The 21,835-nt window shown below is 25.5% G+C and overlaps 1 protein-coding gene across 1 annotated transcript; it reads left to right on the forward strand.

The window, feature by feature from the left end:
* Positions 1-1,979: 1,979 nt before the first annotated feature.
* LOC111614122 (myosin heavy chain, non-muscle-like) lies at positions 1,980-2,862 on the forward strand. Its single transcript, XM_023355507.1, has 4 exons — positions 1,980-2,077; positions 2,161-2,321; positions 2,439-2,547; positions 2,707-2,862. The coding sequence occupies exons 1-4, from the start codon at positions 2,048-2,050 to the stop codon at positions 2,860-2,862; spliced, it is 456 nt and encodes a 151-aa protein (XP_023211275.1). The 5' UTR covers positions 1,980-2,047.
* Positions 2,863-21,835: the final 18,973 nt, after the last annotated feature.

Consider the following 21,835-nt stretch of genomic DNA (forward strand, 5'->3'; position numbering starts at 1 on the left):
AGACTTTTATCAATTTACGAAGTGATAATTTTTACAACACTTTGTAGAAAATTTCTATTGTAGATATAATATGCTTTAGTAATATATAAACCTTCTATTTAAGATTTCAGTCACGCCTTCTTAGCTTTATTAGAAGTTTTATCGCATCTATGAGCAACAGCTGCAACTTATGGAGGATACAGTTGCCAACTAAACTTTTAATTGTCGAAAAGTACAAACAGTAAAAGAGATATTAGGTAAAACGTTGTTTGCTTGTACTGTTATAAAGATTTTAATGATCTCTTGTAAAATAGCTGTCGACGAATTTAAAACTCTTCTTTCTTTTCTAATAAAACCACAAACATAGAAACTACAAGGCATTCAGAGTAAAATTGCCATTGAAAATATAAAACTTTTAAGATTTTAAATTGTATTTTTATATACTTCAATTCGTTTTTTAACAGTTTTTTTTTAAACTCATTTAAAAGGAAAATTACATAATTCCTTATGAATTGCAGGGTGATTATGAAATGAACCTATTATGTTAAGTAATGATTGCCTAAAATAATAGGCCCATTTCATAATCAGCTAATATGCTAGATGATGTTATGTTATGACCTATTATGTTAGGTGATTATCGCCTAACATAATAGGTAATTTATATTATTCATAGGCTAAAATTAATATTTTGAAAATATCATTTATAGCTGATGTTTACACATTGCCAATAAGAAAATCAATGGCTCATTTGGGTTTATATCAAACGTGCATATATTGATATTACATATATTAAATATATCAGTAAATCTTTGTCCATATTTAGTGTTAAACAAATCACTAAAATGGCGATAATTTCTAAGCAAGAAATTGTCATCTAACTACTTTTTGCCATTTCTATTCCATTAAATAAGATCGATTATATATTAAATTAGATTTAATATTTTATTTAGAGTTTATTATTTAAAATTAAAATAAATACAAGAAGACAATTAGAAAAGCAGTAGTATCAATTAATAATTTGATACACTCAGAGTCATTTTTAAAAATTTATGAGCAAATGTTACTTTCATTGGACGGTGGAATAATGATAAAATTTATCAGCCAATTAGATTAACTTAATTTATAAGTATTTTTAAGGCTATATTTTCCAAATTCCTCGTATTTTCTGTTCTTAGTTTAATACATTTTTGCAATTCCTGAAAGTAAATAAATTATTTATTTATTTTTCTGCTTCAAGTTTGTAAAATGTTTAATTTTAATTAAAAGTAAACATTATATATATATATATTGTATATTAAACATTTAATATTAAGAGCTAAACTATATATAATGCCTATTATATATATATATAGAGAGAAAATATTTTAATTTTAAATAAATTATATTTTTCTTTGTTGTCAAATTTAACAAATAACTTTAGGAATGGTTCGATTCATATATATTCATTTATCTGATGCGAATCAAACGTATAGCCATTAACTTAGAGCCAGTGAGCAGGAAGTCTATTGTCTCCTGGCGCCAACAACTGTACATAAAAGCTGTCAGGTTGTCTGGGATCTTCATTTCCGGTTGATAAGGATGAAACGGAAGTTCACTTATTTTTATTCTGTGATATCTAATTTAGAACTTTCCCATTTGATGACACCGCTACACGGTAGTAGTGTTTAACCAATCAAATTCGTTATTACTTAATTTTAATTAATATGCCACTGCAAAATGCAAATGTTTTATATTTTCTAAGCTAAACTTTAATTTACGTAATAAAAATGAGATTTTTATAAACTTGTCTTAATAATAATGCTTAATGTAATACTATATCAGCTATACTGGTGCCAAGTGCTGTATGCAGGACTTGGCACCAGTATCAGCTGAGCATGACATTCTCTACATAACAATAATAATAATAATAACAATAATAAATCATTTAAAAAAGAATAAATATTAATATTCTTAGAAAGATATTTGAATATATTTTAAATTTAAGATATTTTCTTCTAAATATTACTAATGATAAAATATCTTTTCCAGATATGAACTTCTTACACCAAATGCTATTCCAAAAGGTTTTATGGATGGAAAATTAGCCTGTGAAAAAATGGTTGGTTTAAAATTGAGAAAAATAAATGTCAATTATTTTTAAATAGTTGCAGTTTATTTTAATAATTATCATTGTTTTTCTAGATTTTAGCTCTTGACTTGGATCCAAACTTATATAGAGTTGGACAGAGTAAAATCTTCTTCCGTGCAGGTATTTTAGCTCAACTAGAAGAAGAACGTGATATGAAAATTTCTGATTTGATTATTCAGTTTCAAGCTTGTTGCAGAGGTCTTTTAGCTCGCAGGTAATTATTGTCTTTTCTAATAATGATGGTAGTAATAAATTTTATATTATAAAAACATATATATATACAATAAAAAAATGTTAGCAACTTCTTACATTCCTTTCCTGTTTGATTTAGAAATTACCAGAAACGCTTACAACAGTTAAATGCAATACGTATTATTCAGAGGAATTGTGCTGCATACATGAAGCTTCGAAATTGGTCCTGGTGGAGACTATATACAAAAGTATTTTTTTTTTAGTATCTTTATGATAATTTACATATAATGAATAAAACTAATTCTTTTAAAGTTAAATTTTATTTTAAAAAATATATAAATTATATTTAATTTGTAATCAAATTTTGTTTATAAATATTTAAATTGAAAAACATTTCTTAATTTTAGGTAAAACCACTTTTACAAGTTACAAAACAAGAAGAAAAATTAAATGCTAAAGAAGATGAATTAAGACAAGTTAAAGAAAAAATGGAAAAAGCAGAACAAGATGTAGGAGACTTAGAAAAAAAACTGCAANAATTGATTGGAAAAAAAAACTATTAAAATAACAAAAATTAATAACTTTTTTCCCCTGGAGACATTAATAATATATTTGCAATTTGAAAAAAATTGAAGCTCTATAAATTCCCACTGTCGTCAGTTCGTCAGTTCGTCTGTCTTTCCTTACTTTCGAGAAAGAAGTTAATTAGATGAAATACGAGACAAACATGGAAATCTCAGGAGCAGAAAGACCCGATTAATAATATATAAACTTCTGATTCAAACTGGAAGTTTATATATAGTTATTTCAATTAAAAACTTTTCCCCTGTTAATAGCAGTTAATAGACGACCGGCACGATTCTATTGTTAAAGGAAAAGTATGATGTACAGGGAAAAGACACGAGGTGGAGAGCATATATTTTAAATTAAATAAATTAAAAATTGCTCGTTATATTATAATAGACTTTTAATTATCACGAAGCTACCATAATTTGAATTTCTTATGTAAATGAAACAAAGTGTACTACATTAATGTATATATGAACTATACAATTTTAATAAATTATATTTATATTTTAATTAACGTTAGCTACATTACTAAAAAAAAGCCATCAAACTAAATAAATACGATATATAAATTATTATTAAATAAATTTTTTTGATAAACATAATATTCATGATGAATTTTCTAGCATACTGAATGATATTAAAATATTTTCTAGCTTCTAAAATTGCATTTTCTTCTCCCTCATTGTTGTCCATTACATTTTTTCCCCTCTCTTTTTTTTTGGCATCCCCGAGGGAAAGACTTTTGCGTCGAGTTTTCCTTTAATTAAATTAATAGTCTTCTACTATTTCCAACTTCTGTACTAATGAGATTCGGAGAAGTGATCTAGAAATTCTTTCCTAACTTTTACTTCGCTAACAGAAGTCTGTGGAATCGATTAGCCGATTAGTTTGCAGTCTCGGGATATCTTTCAATTTGTTAAACATTAAAAGAAGTCAAGGTGATATCACTCTAAATATTTAATGCAATAATAATTATATTCGACTGGTTCAGTCAGCGTTTAGCAATTTGTATAGAAAGTTTTGTAAGTATTTTGAATAATTTCGAAAAGGTTTAAAATTAATAGCGATTATAAAATAAATCAGAAAAATTGTCGACGTCGTTTAGTATAAAACGAAAAATCGCTGCTATTATTTAACGGAAATTCTCACTCTCTTATCACTGCACTGGCATAAATCACCGTAGAAAAATATTGGTGATGTATTGATAGAGTAACACAATGCAGTATATTTATATAATGATGATGAAAGTGAATGTGCTATCCTCTCATAATAGATTCCGTACCCAAGCCATTTCCTATTGTATCCAGACTGAAAAATGACAATAGGGACCACAAAAATTGAAACCAAATGTAATGTTGAGTGATAAAAACACGCTCGTTAAATGACTAACATGCTAAAATAGTTGGTTTTTTTTTTTCTTTCTTAAAACAAATAAATAATGTCTATTTAAAAATAAATGATAATTTTCAAAATTTTGAATAATAATTTCATACAAAGAAATACATTAATACAAATAATTATTTAAAGAAATAAATATTCATAATTGTGATTAGTTTCTAAAGAAAACATTTATTTATCTAATAAATTTTTTAAAATTAAATTTAGGGTAGAAAATTGAATGCTTTTCCTTCAAAAATATTATAAATTTTTAATTATTTAGAGTTATATTTTGTTAGATAGCTCTATACTTATCTATTGAACATCATATATATANAAAATTAATATGAAATGGGATAGAAAGTACTAAATAAAAATGATTTATCACTTCTGTACGTAGGGGGGAAGATGCTATCAAAGTTTGTAGCCCTATCTGAAGCATCTTAGCAATCTGTCAAAGTTTTTGAGTCGAAACGACACAATATATACCACAGGAACAGATTACATGGCCGGATCAATTTAATACCAATAAGGTTATTCGAAACTTCCGCCATATCAATTTATGAGTTATTTTGTTATATAAAATTTATTGATGGAAGTTGGTTATTTTTGCCTCCATCTTATCTGTATCAAAATCATATTTTATCAGACATTGATAAATTGTTCAACAAATTCGAATGTAATGGTGTAACACTTCCTTTGCAGATTGAAGATCGTAAAGGGAAAAGAGAAGAAGAAGAAGAAGAAGAAGAAATTTTACATTGATTTCTCTTCATTAATCCGAGGTACAGTTTTAATTATAAAAACCCAAACAAAAAATTATTTTATCAGTAAGGCAAAAATAAAAAAAACCACAAAAATAAAGGAGACGAACGTAATATAAAATTTATAAACCGAAGAGATAAATTTTCTGAGTTTAACGGAGATCGTATTTCTTCTGTAATATAATTAAATTTCGAATTATATTTTTGATATTTAATTAAAATTTTATTACCGTGTGCAAGAGTTTTTTTTTTTAATATATATATTTATTTACTCGATTTTCCGAAGATGTTGTTGTTAGACGTATGATAAAAGATTTGTTTTAGTAAGAAGAACAAAACAGAAAACAAGATGTCAAAAGACATTGATAGATAGTTAACTAGTTAAGTCCATTGGAGTGAGATGGTACATGACTTTGTCATCTGCTTTCTCTTGTTTCAGACTAACTTAGGAATGTCAATGTAGTGATATGTGGAAGTCTGTTGCTAACCAGATCTTTGGAAAATTCAGGAAAGCACTTAGTTAAATATTTATTAATTTTTATAATGTATTTGCATAAATGATTTATTAATAAGGTTGGAGTTAAAATGTTATTTTTATAAGTTTACAAGAGTAATTTAATGAATTGTATATTAAGAGTGATGTCATAAAAATACAATACTACCTCTGTAAACGTTAACTGTTCGTGTTCTTTATTTAATATCGTTACTACAGCAGTTGATAATGAAGATAGACGGTTGCGAAGCAGAATAGATTAGACTTATGGTTGTTTATTTAGCATTTAATTATCAGCATTATGTGGCGTGTCCTTTTAGTAGCTGCAAAATTATCTTCTAGCAACCGATAATATTTCATTTATTTTTATATTATTTTTTTACTTTTCCCGGTTCTATTATACTGTATATAACAGAGGCAAAGTATGGCATTCGGTCAAAAAATGACCCTCCAGATGTTTACAATCGGGGAGTTTCAAACGTCGAGAAATACAAGAAAATTCGGGGATTTTTTTTTCTATATTTATCGATGTTAGTGTGTATACGAGGGCACCATTTTGTTTACCCTCTTTGAAGTTTAATAACTCCTGTACTTTGTCAAATATTTCTAAACTTTTGCAGGGAGGTTTCTGTATTAGGGGCATTGATGCTATTAAATTTCATGGTTAAAGATCAAGGGGATGAAGAGATAAAGAGGGGAGATCATGTGTCCTATCTCGAGTGGAATTGTACTTAATAAAAAATTTTACACGTTATTAGCATTTATAATAAATTTTGAATAATAATTTAAAGGATTTAAGTAACGATAGAGATTTGTAACTTTAATATTTAAATATCTAGAAATGCTGATATTTTAAATTTTTGAATATATACTCATCTCATTCAATTTTTAATATTTCCCACAAATGTAAACGTATCAGTGTGAAATATTAATTAATGAATTCTGTTATATCTGTAATATTCATAAATGTATACAAATTGATAATATAAACTAATTGTAATACATCAAAACAGAATGACAGATATTCAACTCAACGTAATCTATTCTAAGCTCTAATATAATTTGGTAAACCGTACAGTTATTGGTCTCAAGACAGTTACTGGTACCATAAAGCAATTTTTATACGTTATTATGGGATCAACTAAATTAATTTTTAACAAAGTCTCAATATAACAATAATAATATGTTGTTAGGTAACTATATTACTTATATAATAAGTCAAACCAATAAAAATATACATTTATATTAGAGTTTATTTCGTAATTTTTCAGTGTCCTAAATTTATTTTACCCAATAAATACCCAAATTTGTTTGCTTTTATAAGGAAAATCACTAAACTGTTGAAAGATTTTATAATAAAATACTTAAATATATTAAATATTAACCTTTCCCAATCATTTTTATATACTTTTTGTAAATAAAATATAAGAAAATGTATGTATCAAATGGAATTTCTTTCTGGAGAATGCTCAAGGGATCCTCAAGGATTCTCTAGAAATTCCATTCTCTGATTCAATACGACACAGTCTAATTTAAACATAAGTTAAATAACATTACGTTAATCTTAATTAACGTAGCAAAATTGTATTTAAATTAACATAGATTTTATCTAGTCTAAAATAACATACTCTAACTTATATGTTATCGTGTAATAACATTGCATGCATAAAACTTTATTAAGTACATACTTAATAAAGTTTAATGAGATTTATCTTCGATAATAAAAATTAACACGTATTTATCTAATTTAATATGACCCTTAACTAAGTTAGCCTTGCCTAATTTATATGACTAAACATTAATAATTAAACGAAGCTCGTACTAAGTAAACTAAATAAATCAATTTTCTTCTCTTGCAATTTGAAAAAAAAAATGAAGAGAAAGATATTTGATGTTAGTAAATCGAATTCTTAAATATTCTTGTTTATTTAACGGTTCGATCCAAAGTAATAACCGGTGAAAATCAGTGTAAAAATTAATATGAAATGGGATAGAAAGTACTAAATAAAAATGATTTATCACTTCTGTACGTAGGGGGGGAAGATGCTATCAAAGTTTGTAGCCCTATCTGAAGCATCTTAGCAATCTGTCAAAGTTTTTGAGTCGAAACGACACAATATATACCACAGGAACAGATTACATGGCCGGATCAATTTAATACCAATAAGGTTATTCGAAACTTCCGCCATATCAATTTATGAGTTATTTTGTTATATAAAATTTATTGATGGAAGTTGGTTATTTTTGCCTCCATCTTATCTGTATCAAAATCATATTTTATCAGACATTGATAAATTGTTCAACAAATTCGAATGTAATGGTGTAACACTTCCTTTGCAGATTGAAGATCGTAAAGGGAAAAGAGAAGAAGAAGAAGAAGAAGAAGAAATTTTACATTGATTTCTCTTCATTAATCCGAGGTACAGTTTTAATTATAAAAACCCAAACAAAAAATTATTTTATCAGTAAGGCAAAAATAAAAAAAAAACCACAAAAATAAAGGAGACGAACGTAATATAAAATTTATAAACCGAAGAGATAAATTTTCTGAGTTTAACGGAGATCGTATTTCTTCTGTAATATAATTAAATTTCGAATTATATTTTTGATATTTAATTAAAATTTTATTACCGTGTGCAAGAGTTTTTTTTTTTAATATATATATTTATTTACTCGATTTTCCGAAGATGTTGTTGTTAGACGTATGATAAAAGATTTGTTTTAGTAAGAAGAACAAAACAGAAAACAAGATGTCAAAAGACATTGATAGATAGTTAACTAGTTAAGTCCATTGGAGTGAGATGGTACATGACTTTGTCATCTGCTTTCTCTTGTTTCAGACTAACTTAGGAATGTCAATGTAGTGATATGTGGAAGTCTGTTGCTAACCAGATCTTTGGAAAATTCAGGAAAGCACTTAGTTATTTATGTTCCCTTTTAAATATTTAATACTATTTAATTAACTAATTAACTTTAGTTTACAGATAAATTTATAACATCGATTCGACACATTAATATATAAATAAAAAAGATTTTTTTTTCCTTTTAAAATATAGGAAATTACTTTAGGAAATCATTGAAAATTTTACAATAGCATTTTTGTATTTATGATTTATAAGTGTCATAATCATTTATGACAGAAAGAAAACTAACAAATGTTTATTCTTCTCTTTTTTAAAACTGATCTTTTATCGTGACTGGAATTTCGTGATGAAAGTTAAAGTGCACATGTCAGAAAAATAAATTCTCTACGATTCTGACGAAAAGAATCTAGAACATCTTCTGAATGCCGACAAGTTAGTAAATGTCCATCCGTTTGCTATGATAGGAAAAGAACATGGAATGGGTGGATGAGAGGTATTACCCTTTGAACTGTTACAGAAAATATATTTGCCATGTTATTTGATAATATAAAAATAATTACAAATTATGTAATCGTTATATTTTTAATGGAAGAAGAAGAAAAAAAAAACAGTTGAAATGTTTGATAAGATTTATAAAGAAATGTGTCATTTTACGTTATAAAACGTAAAGAATGAGTTTAGAAAATTAACATTAAACTAAGTCATATAAATTTATGAAAAGAGGAATAAAAATTTAACTTGATCGTTTTATTCCTTTGATAGATTACAAATGCTAATTTGCTAAGTACCGAACACTATCCATCTCATATGTAGAAGGGTGTAATGCTTTATTTAAGAGTGCTAATTAATCAATTTTCTCGTCCGGTATAGTAATTGTTTTGACAAATGGCATATGATAAATGAGTTTATAATCAGAAGTTGCAAGAAAACGATCCAACTCGTATACATTATGCAAACCTTTAAGTCAATGTCAGAGAGTTTAAACAATTGCACTTCATCTTTGAAATATTATTGCCAACAGCAGAGCTTGGTTATTAATTAATTTGTTTTCAAATTTTGATTGATGGTGGGATTTATGAAACTGAAAACTTTTAATTTCTCTATAGAATTTTAAATCGAAACACAAAATGAACGGAATTATCAATGATGAAAGGAGACTTTTTTTTTATTTTTTTTTTAAATAATTACAAAATAATTTATGCTAGTGAAATATCGATTACAAGTAATTAATTTTTGTTGTTATAAAAAAGAAAATAAAATAAAATTCTAGATAATTTTTTATCTATATACGTACTGTACAAAAGAATATTTATAAATTTAGTAAGATGTCAATTTCTTTATAGATTATTCTGTTAAAAAATGGTCATTTTTTATTACCAAAATTGAAGGCAACGACCCGAATTTAATCACTCGTGAATCGAACAAAACATATTATTAAATATACAATTATTATAAGAATTAATACGATTTTAAACTAAAGTAAGAAATATTGTAAGAGTTATGGATGCAAGGAGTGTCGTATCGTCTCTCCTCGATAGCAGATAATACACTAAAATAAATATTCTTCTTATATACAATATATCCATTCCAAAACGTCAAATAGAATTCAATCTTGTAAAATCATATTCATTCTCACTCACGGACAATATAAACAGCCTTGAAATTTCCCATTCTCATCCTGTTGCATCCAGTTTATTTTCTATTCTAGAAAAGATAACAGCATCTAAAACTTTCTCTTTCTAACGAAAACGTATAAAGAATATATGAAGAAGAAGAAGAAGAAGAAAGAAAAGATAAGATAAATACACAATTCATCATTTTCACTTGAAATCCAAAAAAATGAATATCTAAATCAATATTTACTTTGACATGATTCCTCTTCGGGGATAAAAACACGGTTACAAATCTGGTATTATTTTATGCAAATTAAACATATTTACATACCTATATTTTCTGTAGTACCTCTTGAATTAATTTGCATTTAATTTAGTTGTTGTTACATCCTATTCTACGATGGATTTTAATAAATTGGAACATCTCCTCGGGGAAAAGATGTTTTGAAACTACTTTGAATATTTCCTATCGATTTTTCCTTATTTTTACTTTATATTTTTAAACTTAATTTATCGGGGTAAAGATATTATTTAAGAGACACAATAATTATTTGAATATTTATTACTGTGGATAGAGAGTATCGTATATCTGTTTAACTTGATATATTATTATTAATTAAGAGTTTAAATTAATTTCTTTCTTTTGTAGCAATAATTAATTGTGTTTGTAATCAGATATATTGATTATGAGGATGAAGAGCTTAATTCCCTCTTGTTAACTGGATAAAAGAAAAAAAAATGATTAAAAATAATATTTTTCTACGTTTCTAACGTTTCATCTTCGTGCTCTTAACTAGACAATTTAACGATGCATTTTTCTTTCCTTTTTTTTCAAAATTTTATTACATTTTGTTAAATGTATGTAACAGGAGCTTGATTTATGCACATTAGAACGAATAAAGAATGGATTGCTTTATGTTATATTTTAATTTTATTGTAAAAAAAAATTCCATGTTTTATTCTGTTTCTTTTTTTTTTAATAATTGATTATTATTAAATCCAATTTCTAAAACTTTGACATTATTATCGTTCCATTTTCGGAGAATTTATTTAAAGAAAGAAATAATGATTTCGAATATTTTTACTCTGTAAAAGGTTTACTGATAGATACGACTGCAAATAGTGGTAGAAAAATCGTGTTTTTCACTTAATTACTTTAATTATAAACTATATTTAAGATTAATTGCAAAACTCATAGTTTTAACCGAAGCACGTTCGTCTAACAAACAAGCTGAAGATAATTGTATCCTTTGCTAATTTTCCCTATCAATCACATGTTAAGAGTATATGGCAGATGACAGAATCAAACGATTTCTCTCTCTCCCGTTTGGAAATAATTAACAAGACATTTCTAAACTGATAACATCCTCTTGCCTCAAGTCATACACCATTTGCTTGATACTATACTTATTAACGAAGTTGCAATACTTATAATTATTCCTATTGTTTTAAAACTTCAAAGCCGTCTTCTCATTTCATGAAAACAGAGAATTTTATTTTATCAAAGATATATCTATTAATGAATTCTACGCATTCTTTTAATTATATTTAATAAAACATCGCTTCAAACTATTCATTAATATGAATACAATCTTTAATATCTTGAGCGACTGGACTATTAAATTGTTTCCATTTATCATCTATTTTTCAGGTGTATATTTGATGGGAAAAAAAAGGTTAAAACGATTCTAAATCTTATACACAGATTTAATAGACCCTGAGGGTAATTTCATCTAGATTATTTTAGTTACAAGTTGTTCCTTTAAGAACTTAACATAAAAATAAATGAAAGTATAAATCGTATTTTGATAATAATCCGTATAACAACAGCATTTAACAAGTTTACGATGTTCTTAATGCATTTTCCAAAAACTAAAGCAAGAGAAAGACATTATACAAACTTTACAGTCATCTTTTAGTAGGAGACTTTGCTGCAGGCAAACTGTACTTAACAGCAAAGTATTGTGTATAGAGATAAGAGAGACAACTGTTTATGAGCTTTTTTCTTGACACTTATCTAGCGAAATGGTTTTGTGAGCGTTATCTTCACCTACCTGGTCTTCCACACCTTTACTGATAGTAAAGTATCTCATTGTTTTTACCTTATGTTTCAAACCTATCTTTTTAATTTCAATCTTGCTTTTTGCTTCGATAAATAACAAATAAAATCAACTTTTTTTTCGATAAATAATAGAAATAAATATTTTATAAAATTTAAATTATATAATTAAGACATTTTTTTTAATTTATTAAAATTATTACAGAATTCTGTAAAATATTAACTTCAATTTCATGCAGATCGATATAGTATATGCACACACACACACATATATATATAAAGTAAATACCTATTTATATATTGATAACATAAACATTTCTTCCTATATATTTAATATTTCTATTGAATAATACAAAATAATTAAAATATTAAATATTTTTATCTATTATTGATATACAGAAATATCTAAGGGATAACATCTTTAAGATTTGATTGAAATCTAATGCATAATTATTTTTATTCTGAGGTTTTTCGAAGTGTTGGAACTTACATCTGGAACATCTTAAAATCCTAAAGTAGATTTAATTATTATTTAATGATATTTAATAATTTTATAGTGTAATTAATTATCATAATAATATTCGTAAGTATCAGAAATGATTTATAAATGTTAACCAAAACAGTAGTAAGAGAAAGACTTGAAGTGTATGAAATAATTTACTAAAATCTGATTTTAATATTGAGGTAACTCTATGCTTAATTTAAATATTTATTATTACCGATTTATTTATATTTATTCATTTAAATTACTGTAATAATTCTATCCTTATTTTAAATAGATCTTGTAATAATAAGAGTACGCATGAATTTCTTAAATTGTAAGAGCTTTTAAGGGCTTTTCCCTTCCTTTTAAGTCCTTAAACTGATCGTTAAAAAATGCAAGAACTTTAAATACATTTAAATTTGAAGTAAAATTTTAGTAATTTATCGATATCATTTATAAATAAATTATTGATAAATGTAAGACATAATTTCTTTACAACAACGATCTTAAATCATTACATCAAACAATCATTAGCAATTAATATAAATGTATAATTTTCTTTCACTTTATTTATAAGAAACTTGTTATATGAATATACCAGAAATTGTTAGAAAATAAAAATAAAAAATAAAAAAAAAACATAGAAAATTAGTTTCCTTTTGGGAAATTTGTTATTTTTCTTATAAAATATACTTGATATATACTGAATATTTCATATTCTTAAATTGTAAATAAAGTTTTCCGATGAGAAACATTTATAAAATTCTTCACTTTGAACGAAATAGAATTTAAGAAAATAGTACATCTCTAGAGAATTATCTTTTGATTGATTTAAGTCAACAATTAGCATTTGACCGTTTTCTTCTTTACTTTTGACAAACTACTACTTAGAAAAAATAAAAAAAAAGACTTTGTAGAAAGACAAAATTAGTTTTCTGACTTCGAAAATTGTTTTTATTCAATTGGGTTTGTTTTTCTTATTTTTTTCCTCCCTCATCTTTTACTGAAAGCATGTAGTGTTAACTAAATGAATTATATAACTTTGTTTTGGAGATGTCTGACGATTATTAATTTATTTTACCTTTTTTTTTTTAAAGTAGAAAAAAAAATTTAAAATTTCATTTGAAATATAAATTGAATTTCGAATTAAAAAAAAATTCATCCAATAGAAAAAAAAAATTTTTTTTGGTAACTTTTGTTAATTATTTAAACACCGTATTGTTATATTTATTCTTAATCAAAATGGCGTCGTTTTAGTTGGAGATGTAAAAAGAAATTTTGGAGAAATTTAAAGTCAAAGTCAAGAAGGAAAACATATTAAATGGAAACTGGAACTAGTGATTTTGAAAATCTGCATTAATTAGCTTTCTCCATGTTACGTATAAAGTTAAACAAATTTAATTATCTCATCAAAGTGCTAAATAGTGTTTCTATCGGCAGAGAAAAGATTTAGTTAAGAAAGAACAGCTGAATTGATCAACACTACTAGCTTCATTAGAACCATTCGTATCTTTATCATCAACTCTAATGTTTCTTGCTTCTAATTAGACATCTGTCCTCTTAAGTAGACTCTCGAGACAATCAACCTTCAAATTTTTTTTTCACTCAGTGAAAAACTTTTTTACATTCTGACGAGAAACAATCAAGCTAAAAATAATTTGATTAAAGAGAAAGCTATGAATTTAAAAAAAAATAGTAATAATAATATTAAAATTTTATTATATATATATATACCTATATTTACGTATATTTGTTAGAGAATTTTAATGCTATTTATAAATTTGAATAATAAATTTCGTGCAAATCTAATTACAAATTGAAAACAGAAGTTTAATTAAGTAACTTTCTATATCACAATAGTTTATAATTAAATTTTTGTAAAGTAATTTTTTTATTTTCCCCTTCTCTTGAATTCGGAATTTTCCCACTTTCAGTTGTCAGCAGTAATAATTGTATACGTCTGATTACAACATTCTCAAGTGACACGAAACGNACTGTTGTAAACAATCTCAAAATACTCTCAGGAAAAGAGATGTATAATATATTTTTTTTTTTTTTACTGTACATAAAAGTTAAATAGAAGTCTCTTTAGAGACAATACATTACTACTAAAATATAATTAAATGTTTTCAAAAGGATTTTAAATAAAAATGATCTAATATTTAATTTAGTATGGATTACTCGTGCATGAAACTAATTTAAATTAGATATTATAGGCGAATCAGATTATTTTTTTTTCAGCTGAATACATTCAAAAATACGAATTTACAGTTGAAAAAAACGAATTTCTCTCGTATAATACATAATTTGAGTTTATTTTGGTTGTGATTTTAATAAAGGATAAAATAACAATTTAACGATAAATATTAAGCATTTATATATATAGTTCTGTCAACGTAATAATGTAAGATATAAAGTTTAGTGTATGAGGTAAAATTAGAGATTTTACAACTGGTCCGAATAATCGGAAATTCTAACTTATCAAAGCCAACGTAACATGAAATTAGTTAACTGCTCTCGTTACAGTCATGGAATTAAAGACTATCATTTGTAGAATTAATGTTTGATTAAATGTCAACCACATTTTCTCGCTTGCAGTTCATAAAAAAAAAAAAAAAATGTTAAAGATTTAATTTCTCGGAATACTTCTGTGGCACCTATTACATATCACTTCAATGAGGAAAAAATGTGCAGTAATCTTCACATAGAAATGTCATTTTAAAAGAAAAATTGTTTTTAGGCACGTAGAAAAAAAATTAATAAGTTAATCCTTTAAAAAATAACTGATATACTTATGTATTTTTGCAATAAAAGTACGTATCTATCAACGATTATTTCAAGTTGCAAACTACTACAATTTTATTTTATTAATTATTATTAGATTAATTTACGTTAGAGGAATTGTATATAATAATATTTTAATAAAATTCTTTACAATACGTATAGAAAAATGGCACAGAACGATATATATATATATAAGCCTATACGAAACATTAATTTTGAAGAAAATCTGAAGCATTTTTCGAGTAAAATAAAAAGTATAAAGCTGGTTCCTTTTATATCTGATGATATTTCTCTTCTGTAGAAACTAATAGAAATAAAACAAAGGTTCGATAGGATATAGGATATGAAACAGAATGAAAGAATTGACATTGTGATTCCCGAGAGCGAGGGGAAGGAACCGGATGCATTTATAAAGGAAACTGTTGGATTTACAAAGAAAAAAAAATTTTGCAGAAGTACTTCTACACATAAAATACAAGAAAGCTAATGGTTAGATTTCCCATGAAAGAAAAAAAAAAGGGATGAATTTTTAAAACAAAACTCTTATAGATAAAAGCCAAGCAGAGAGAGAGAGACATCCTTTTCTCTATATACATTATAACATATGAGAAATTTAACCATACTTTCGAGAAACTTTACACGAGTTTTATATACTTAAAAAATTCCTATTGATAATTAAAAATACCATTGTTTTATCACACACATACGCGATTAGATAGAATTAAGTATAATTAAAACAAGCAAACACGTCGCCATTTTAGTTTTTACATCTTGATATCATAATTAAATATTTAATAAAGTTAAAATTATATTTAATGTTTATTATTTATTCATGCCATGCGTTATAAGCTTATACGTAATTGTTATGCTACAATAATATCATCGTAGTTAATACATCGCCATGCCATTGTGTTAACAACAATACTGTATTTAGATGGTCGTATAATTGGGCCAAGTATATAAATTACATTACAAATTCATTTATTAAAGAATGAAACCTTATAATGTAGTAAATTTCACAATAAACAATATATTTTGCGATATCTCAAGATAAATTGCGATGGACGAATATTATTTACATATATTTCTATTATTAATCTGTTATAAATTCTGTTTCGATTGAGTTATTATTAAGGCCTTCGATAGCTTGTATGAAGCTTGTAAGGCCTTCGATAGCTTGTATGATATGTAGCTTGTAAGGCCTTTGATAGCTTATATGATAGCTTGTATGGAACCCGGGGTTCAACCCCGGGCCTCATACAAGCTATCGAAGGCCCCTAAAAATCATCACTGGCCTCTTTTGTTATTAATTTTCTGAACAACTTTGTTAATATAATCAGTCTTGAAGCTTTTATTTTTTTTGTCAGTTAAAAATAATGTGTGTAGGAACCATCCCCAGTTCCTTCCTCTCAACAGCTCCTGGTTATTATTCATTGTGATGAAATTATTTTAATTGTTTGTAGTTATAAAAGTCGTAAAAATTTAAATGTTCTCCATTTTATTTAATAATATAATTTATTTAAAAATTAATAAAGTCGTAAGTTATTCAAAATTGTATTGAAATCGATCGAAAGTTCTTACATTTATAAGAAAACAATATATAAAACGAATACAATAAAATAAAACATTTCATTACATATATGATATTTATAACATGTCATAATATACGTAGCATATAACTATTTTAAGGAACTGCAATATGCAAATCAAGTTATATCAAAATAATGATTATTCGAAAACAAAACAATCAAATAATCAATTTAAACGAAACAAAACACAATTCTACAAGTGTATGGCTTGACAATAAAATAAAAATTTTAAACTTTTACTTTCATTAAATTGACAGATAAAATCAAGATGACGACAGACAGACAGATTATGGAAATATTCTTTAATGTATTCTAGATTTATCCATAGACTTAATATATAAGTTAAGTTTAATATCATAAAAGTAAATGTAAAATACGTGTGAACATTCTAAGAAAACTTTAACGTGAAAATATTGTTATTAAAGGAGAACACGTGCTAAATATATTGTCCTATCTTACTGATAATCTACTGTATGGCTGATATATATTTTGTTCGTGCCTTTCATACAGTTTATATAACGTTTGCAATTGTATATTTTCGTATAAAAAAATCTACCATTTTATAAAATATTTTAACGTCTTATAATGTTATTGGAAATTTTAGAATTTAATGTAGATTTTCAATATTTATAATGCATAATGGATTTCTTTTATATTGTTTTGATTTATTCAGTATGTTCGAAAATAGCATACATACTGAGCTTATAAATAAAATTAAATTTAGAAAATCCTTTAAATAGTAAATATATTGAATTTTTATAGTAAATAACATCAAAATTAGTTTATATATTCTAATATTAAATTATTTTATTTACTTATAGTACACGTGTAATTGTGTTGTATATTTTATGTTAAACTATTTAATTTAATTATTATTATTATTATTAATGATTCATTATAATTAAAATATATCTAAATTAAATTCAGTAAACACTATATAAAATTCATGTATAAGAATATTAAAAATAAATCAGTATGAATTATTTGAAAAATCTCATAGAAATGAATATAGATACAAGATTTATTTTATAAATTGTTTAAAAAAATTTAAATTACGTTATTTTATAAAAATAAAAATAGAAAAAATAAGCTATAAATTCTATTAAAAATTGCAATTACAATACATTATAGTTTATAGATTTATATACTACATTTTACTCTTTAAAAGCTTCATAAAATATAATATTACTTACTAAATTTAATAAATTTACTTATAAGTTTTAAAAAGTTAAGTTAGAATTTATCTTTCTAATACTATAATATATATATATATAGACTATATATTTGTGCAGCAAACGAATAAGATTTAATATCATTTTTCCGACAGTTCATCCTTATTTATATGATCTATCATATACTCCCTCAAAAGTGACATAGAAGGTCTATAAATTTCTCAGTACAGTCTACTTGATCCTGAATTTACGGGCCATAAGTTTTGGCCAAGTGTTTAATGGTTGATATAAGAGAATCGAATGTGATCCCTTAATGTACAAAAGAAGAAATTTTATCAATATAGAATTAATAATTCACAAATCTATTATAATTTATTTTTATTCTTAATTTTCAATAAATTATCTAAAAATTCAATCAATGTTTGTATTCGAGTTTAATATTTCAGACGAAATATTATCATCATTATGTTTAGATATCGGTTTTCGATATTTCAGACAGAAGAACGATGGAGAGATACAAAGACACAATAAATGTAGTCATCACAAGTTTTCTGTTTTCAAAAGAAACTTTCAAAATCAATATTTCACTCGGTGAATTTTGAAATTATTGAGAGTATAAATATATATATTTCTTCTATATCTATTCTTTTAATCAATATCGATATCGTTATCCCTACGATTCTTTTGAAATTTATTAATTAATAATTTTATTTTCTTAGCTCTGTAACACAGGGAAAGTATGGCAATTGGTTAAAAATGACTCCCAGATGCTTATATTTTTGGATTCGGGGACCTTCAAAGGTCGAGAAATGCAAAGAAATTCGGGTTTTTTTCCCTCTGTATGTATCGTTGTTAGCGTGTGTGGGGGGAACCATTTTGTTTACCCTCTTTGAAGCTTAATAACTCCTATGCCTTTTGTCACAAATTTCTGAAATTTTGCAGGGAGGTTTGTATATTAGGAGGATTGATGCTATTAAATTTTGGTNTTTTTTTCCCTCTGTATGTATCGTTGTTAGCGTGTGTGGGGGGAACCATTTTGTTTACCCTCTTTGAAGCTTAATAACTCCTATGCCTTTTGTCACAAATTTCTGAAATTTTGCAGGGAGGTTTGTATATTAGGAGGATTGATGCTATTCAATTTTGGTGGTTAAAGATCAAAGGGATGAGGAGATAAAAAGGAGTTCGTGTGTCATATCTCGAGTGGGGTCGAGCTTAATGACGATTTTATTCGTTATTAGCATTTAGAATTTTTTTTATAAAACCTATCTCTATCCACAAAATGAAGCTTTTGCCATTTATCATAATTAAAAATATAAAAAGTTTTTAAGTTAATAATAAAATATCACAACAGATGGCACAGCACACGTATTTTTACATGTTGCCGGGAAAGTTGAGCAACTCGTTGCTAGATTTTTTTTTTAAATTTTAAATCCACTTTTAAATGTTAAAAAAGTCTTCTTTATTATGTATATTAATAACAGAATAAATGACAATTTTATGAATTAAAATATTTTTACGTTAAATCGATGAAGGAGGCATTCATTGATCTTTCAGGACCTTTATTTTTAGTTATTATTAAGTGTGGAGCATATTCAAGGACTGAAAAAAGAGGATAAGAAAGAGAAAGATTTCAATAGGGTACTCAATAGATAAGGTGAATCGAAAAATATATTTGTATCACGATAGCACATATATATGCCAAATTTGGTTGCGATTTGCTCAATACTTCTTTCTACAGTATTTCGTAAAGCTTTTTAATTATGATCACTGTATATAGGTTATTGTTTTTATTGATGTGAGAATCTAAATCAAGTAATAAATTTTTAATAAAATTCATAAATTTTGTCTTATAGTTAATCGGAATCTCCTGCCTCTGCGTTTTCCATATTTACCCTCGACTTTCATCTATATAACACCGTTCCCGAAATTAAGGAAGGACAGACAGACAGACGGATGACAGTGGGAATACAAGTTTTTTTCAAATTGCAGCCCAATATGCTTTTAAATTCAAATAGATTTATTATTATTTTTCCTCAAAAAATTTACAAAAAAATAGCATTTTTAATTTTGCACATTCGACACAAATTTATTTTTTATTTCTTATATATATATATAAATGATAAATTCTCAAATTTTCAACTGATTTACATATATTTTTTTAAATTTACATAATTTAAAATATTTTTTAAAGTGGATAAAAATAGAAAAGAATGCTTTGAAATTCATACAAATCAACACATTTGAAATTTATACCAATGAAATATTTCAAGTAAATTGCAACTCGAGAAAATATAAAAGCAAAATAATAAAAAATAAAAATTGTTATTACACGAATTAGAGAATAAGAAAAAATAATTTAAAATATTCATAATAAAATGTTAATGTAAATATTCATATTAAAATTCTGATTAACTCAGTAATTTTAAGCACGGTATGGAATTTTAAGCTACAAAATAATAATAATGTAATAAAATAATATAAAATCTCTTAGAGAAAATTCTTATATTAAATTTCCTTTAAGAAGCAAGAATTAATTTTATTTCTAAGGTTTTCGTCGTATGCAGATTTCATTTTATTATTAATTATATCCCGGATAGACCAATGAACTCGCTAACGTTTTACAACCTCATTAATATTAATTAAAAACTTATACTAATTTTACGATCATAATAAAATTTTTAAAATAGTTATACACTTTATCATAGTAAATATATTTTAATCCATATACGATAATCTTTAGAAAGTTAAGTAATTATTAATATGTTAATAAATATATACCTATATGGAATAAATTTCAATACAGTTCTATACTTTAGTTATTATTATTATTAAGAGAAAGTTGAATAAGTAGAAAAGTAATTTCATTTTTAAAGTTTCAAAATTGCTATTTTTTTATTATTATTTTTCTTCTTTTGTATTTTATGATTACAAAGAGAAAATCGTTAGAAATGTAATTAATAATGTATACCTATTGTTTTTGAGATTGTGGATCGAAACATTGCATGCTGACAGAGGGTCAAATAATTGAATGTCGCCATTACGTCAGACCAAACTGTTAGATTAAGTTAGACATGGTCTAGATCTTATTTGTCAAGACAGTTCCAACTCTTACCTTTGGGAATAAGTTAGATAAACAAGAGTACTCTTGCCTTCTTTCATCAGCATTATTATACGGAATACAGTTTTAAAAGAAGGCAATCTATTCTTTTCTAATACCAGAAGAAATAGAATTAAACAATTCCACAATTTAATTATATATATTTTTTAAAATATATTATAAAAGATTCTTAAAGTTTTTCTTTCTTTTTTTTTTTTTAAGTGAAAAATCACTGCAGGAAATTCGGAAAAATTAAGGTATTAATACTAATTAAGAAAATCGTGATAATTAGATTTTTCGCTTTACTTCAGATGTCGTCCCTTGGGTGATATCAGTTTTGCTCTGACAGTCAACTTAATTAATTAATATTTTGTGGAAAGAATATCAAAACCACGTAGGCGTTAGAAATATGAAAATGGATTCAACGCTCGGGAAAACTTTCACTTTCTCTCTCTCTCTCTCTCTCTCTCTCCTCCTCCTCTTCCTCCTCCTCCCTTTTTTCCATATAACTTCGAAGAAATATTTGGTGATAATTAAGTTTAGTGAAAAATTTTCTGAAGTTGTTGTGGCGTAAAAAATTTTAATTTCAAGTATTTTCTGATCCGTTGATTGTTTGTTGTTATGGACGTCATGCTAATATTAAAGCTAATGTAAGTTTTTCTGATAGATT

The sequence above is a fragment of the Centruroides sculpturatus genome, unplaced genomic scaffold, assembly GCF_000671375.1.
Source record: "Centruroides sculpturatus isolate CEXI.00-Female unplaced genomic scaffold, Cexi_2.0 scaffold2110, whole genome shotgun sequence".
Taxonomy (NCBI): Eukaryota; Metazoa; Arthropoda; class Arachnida; order Scorpiones; family Buthidae; genus Centruroides; species Centruroides sculpturatus.